The sequence below is a fragment of the Austrofundulus limnaeus genome, unplaced genomic scaffold, assembly GCF_001266775.1.
Source record: "Austrofundulus limnaeus strain Quisiro unplaced genomic scaffold, Austrofundulus_limnaeus-1.0 Scaffold3, whole genome shotgun sequence".
NCBI lineage: Eukaryota > Metazoa > Chordata > Actinopteri > Cyprinodontiformes > Rivulidae > Austrofundulus > Austrofundulus limnaeus.
In genome coordinates this window covers 4,838,531-4,842,875 of record NW_013952405.1, presented here as the reverse complement: position 1 = coordinate 4,842,875, position 4,345 = coordinate 4,838,531, and the positions used below count along the sequence as shown (strand labels likewise).

Below are 4,345 nucleotides of genomic sequence, written 5' to 3'. Positions count from 1 at the left end.
GCACGCATGTGCAGCTCTCTGCAGCCATTTGTCAGCCTTTAAATACTATTATTAACCAATRAAAGCGCCGTGCTTTCATTTTATGTTATTGTTGTGTTGGCGAGAGAGAGAGAGAAAAACCCGACCCAGGATGTGATGATGGYGATGATGTTGATTATATGTTATGTGGGCTGCATTCTTTGCAAGAAACATAAACAGTTTAATTGCTTTAGTTGTTTGMACAATTATAATATTATCTTAATTAATTGGGGAAAATGCCAACGCTTCATAAGAGTATTTAAGGTCAACATCAAGTTCAGCTCAGCGTGCGTGACTTTGCGTCGTGAACTTGAGTTTTTTTAACAACAACATGCGCGTGTGTGTGTTTGCGAGAGTGTGTATGTGTGTGTGTATAGCTATATTTTTGGGTTAACTTTATAAATTTATTTTATTGCTGTTTTCTCTGTTTCCTCTGATGTGGTCCAAATTTACAGTCAGACAACTCGTGTAAAATATTAATAAACAGTTAATAATAGTTATTACCAAGGTGCAGACATCTTACAAACTTTTAATAAGCGACACAGTGGATAACAATACGGAAATAGTGACGTGTTCTTTACCACATAGCTTTATATTGCTCTTCAACACTTATCAATAGAAATGAATAAAACACATGACGTCAGCTGAATGAACAGCAAAATATAAAGTTCAAAATAATAAATAAATAATATAAGTCTTGATGTTYCCAGTTGGAAAAACTTGCATCAGTTTTACAACTCACATGCAATAACTTATAAAGTGTTTACAGCCTATATTATAACGAAATCATAAAGCAAGTATAATTCCTTTCTAAGGGTTGTTTTACACCATGATGTCGTCATATTTGATTTTTTTAAACTCCACTGATTGGGTTGCTGCGCCGCCTGACGACTTTTCAAATCTATATTGATTTTGGCTTTGGGCTATATGTTGTAATACAAAATTGATTTGTAAAAGAGAAAAAAAAACTTGCACATACAGCATAAAAAGGGAAATATTAAAAAAATAACAATAATCATAAAAAAAGATTGAAATGTTTTTTTTTTCCTCCCCAGTTTTAAGTAGTTTACGCATCCTGGAGAGCGCACAATGTTAGAGCCAACTTTTGATGAGCAGAACACTGGAAATAGTTGGACCACATTGATTTGCTCTTGTTTATGTGATGATGACTTGTTTTTAATGTAGCTTTTGCGTTTTGGTATTATTTCTCTACAAAACAGGAGGATTATTGCAGGAAAGAGGGCGACACTTGTCACATATTTGTTCAGACCCGCATCTACAAATCAGCTAATTAGTTGGATATAAAGCAGAGAGGCTCTCGGCTGATTGAATCAGTTAAGTGCCCTCTGATATCTTGTAAAATCCATATAAAAAGAATTGTGAGAGGTATAACTATCCCACCAGAGTTTGGCTGCGGACCTTTATTGGCGGTATCTGTTAAAGTTGCTCATGTGAGGTGTACAAGAGAATATAATGTGAAATATACGCTCTTAAAGTAACCTTGTAGGGTACCGTCTTCTTTTTACAGAGCCGATGGCTCCGACTTGCTGACCCCTGTACTGTAAATATGAGCGCAGTGCGAAGGATGGGGATCAGTCCTTTTCTTAAAACAAGCTTGTAAATTGGAACATCACAGCTTTATGTGACACAAAACTTCACCATAATTTGCTGGAAAACAACAAGGGGCCATATGCACCCACTCCTTCCAGAAAAAAAAAACAGTTTTCATAAAAAACAGTGTTTTAAAAAGCTTATAAAGATATTAAACGAGGCCGCGTGGACAGTTCCACTAGTGGAGGAAAGGAAAAAGCTGCGTGCACGAGCTCCTTTATTTGGAGCAGCAAAAATAAATAAATAAATAATATATATATATATATATATACATACTATTTTGAATAAAAGTAGTTTATAGTATTTTTAAAAAGCCAATAAACCCCTGTATTACAGAAGTTAATGTTTTGTTTTGTCTGAGATGGACCGAGTGGGTGGTACCATGTGGAGCAAGTTCGCCCCGTCACGTGGAGCGCGGCTGACCAATCGGCTGCGGCTCCAGGTTTAACTATGTTAAATGTCAGATTGCAATAAACTAGAAGCTGTTGGTCGGGCCCGCGGAAATGGGCGAGCATAATCTCCTTAATCCAGGGTTTGTGGGACCTTTGGTAAACATCCACACTGGAGACACGTTTTACTTCCCGAATTTTAGAGCCTCAGGGGGACAACTGGCGGGGCTACCGTCTCTCTCCTACCCGAGAAGGGACAATGTTTGCTCCCTCCCGTGGAACCCTTCGGAGCCGTGCAATGGATACTCTCAATCCTACTTTAGCAGCCCCGTGTCTATTAACCCTTCCTTCAATCGGTCGTGTGAGATCACCAGACCGGAGGAGGGGAAATGCTATTACARCAACGGCAACGGGAACAGGGAGACCTGCTCAGGTGGCGGCAGCCTCAAACGGGAGGACAGGGCGAGGGACACAACATCCCTAACATCTGAGCACGGGATGCACAGTGGAATTGGCAGCGGTGCCGCCTTCCCCAAATACGACTACGGGAGCGAGCAGCTAACGCAAGACCCGCCGTCCTGTCAGTCCATGGAGTCCGACTCCAGCTCGTCCCTGCTCAACGAGGGCAGCAAGCCTCCATCCAGCGACACACAGACCCTGGTGTCACCGGGAAGCCATTCAGGCAACATAGCCGCAGGCGGAGGTGGGTGCCATTATTTATTTATTTGTTTATTTAAAAAAAAAATCACGGTCGAAAACAAACGCATCAATGTGGCGTTTGTTTGCAAGAAAGCAGCAAAAAAAAAAATGCACACATTTGCGACATTAAAGCCTCATTATATACGGCTCGTTATACTGCTGCACAACATGCAGCCTGGTTTTTAGCCTGCAGGAAGCGTGTGTGGTGCGCACACGCCGCTAGGGGTTGCCCTAAAATACCCCATGCACCATGTGGCTGCGTAAAGTCAGAAAAACACCTCCCTGAACCAGAGAGTCCTGAGAAAGTCATCTCTGTCATGAGATGAGATTTGTTTATAGGTTAACAAGAGTTGTTGTTGTTTTTTTCTCCCCTGTCCTCTCTTTAGCATTTTCTTGCATCTTTTACGCACAGATCAGTGAAGTGATGTAAAGAGGTGAGTCGCTTTGGTTGATTGCACCAAAAAAATAGAGAGTTAGTTTTCTTAATTTAATGACTCGTAAACTAAGAATTAATAATTGTAACTGTAGACATGAGTCGTTTAATAAGCTCTAAAAACCCGCAAAAAAGGATATTTGCAAGCACGGCTTAATTATCACGTTAATGCTTCTTTTAAGTGCAACAATAAAACGTCCTGTGACGCAAACCGCGGTGAAGCCTATACTGTTGGCCTACTGAAGAATAATGAAAAATGAATGTGAAAAAAGTGGTCAAATTTGGTGATAAAACGGAACTATTGTCCTGAGATCAGAAACCAGAGTCACTTAGAGACCCAAGTAAATTGAGTTTGGCTGTTTGGAGAGAAAAACTGACAGTTTCCAGATGCGCAACTCTTTGAATCTGTTATAAAAACGGAAAACTTTTCCAAAACACAACAATTCTCCTAAGCCTAAGTCTGTTGTGCTGTAAGAAGACACCCTGTCATTATCTTTACACTTAAGTATAATTTTCTGCTTAAATTAAAATGAAAGGCAAAGTGCCACGCAAATACCCCCAAACTTCCCACGCGCCACAGATGCCCCCGTAGGTTCGCCATAACCTTGGAGATGACCGTGATTTTGTAACTGTGTGGCCCCCTCTTTTCCCTCCTCCTCCACCACCACCACCTCCTCCTCCTTCCTCCTGCTGCTGCTGCTGCTGCTTGTTCCTCCTCATCCTCCTCGTCTCCTCTCCTCCAGGTGCCCCGTGGTACCCGATGCACACTCGGACCAGAAAGAAGCGCAAACCTTACTCCAAACTCCAGCTGGCCGAGCTGGAGGGCGAGTTCATGCTCAACGAGTTCATCACCAGGCAGCGGCGGAGGGAGCTCTCTGACCGACTGAACCTCAGCGACCAGCAAGTCAAGATCTGGTTTCAGAACCGCAGGATGAAGAAGAAGAGACTCATGTTGAGGGAGCAAGCTTTGGCCTACTTTTAGAGATGCGGCAGAAGGTGAATCGATATATAGGCAGTAAAAAAAAGAAAAAGAAAAAAAAAAGCCCAGCCTTCTACGCTCCCTTAGGTCTTCTTTAAATGCATGCACTCATCTATCCATCTTTTACATTGCAGGCTATTATTACAACTTTTCTTTTGCTATTTTTTGCTCCTCAGAGGTGCCAGTTATAAACACCAACCCCCCCCCCCCCCCCCC

The 4,345-nt window shown here is 41.9% G+C and overlaps 1 protein-coding gene across 1 annotated transcript; it reads left to right on the top strand.

Moving 5' to 3' along the window:
• The first annotated feature begins 2,060 nt into the window (after window positions 1–2,060).
• hoxc12a (homeobox C12a) lies at window positions 2,061–4,192 on the top strand. Its single transcript, XM_014018433.1, has 2 exons — window positions 2,061–2,721; window positions 3,894–4,192. The coding sequence occupies exons 1-2, from the start codon at window positions 2,133–2,135 to the stop codon at window positions 4,130–4,132; spliced, it is 828 nt and encodes a 275-aa protein (XP_013873887.1). The 5' UTR covers window positions 2,061–2,132; the 3' UTR covers window positions 4,133–4,192.
• The last annotated feature ends 153 nt before the right edge of the window (window positions 4,193–4,345 follow it).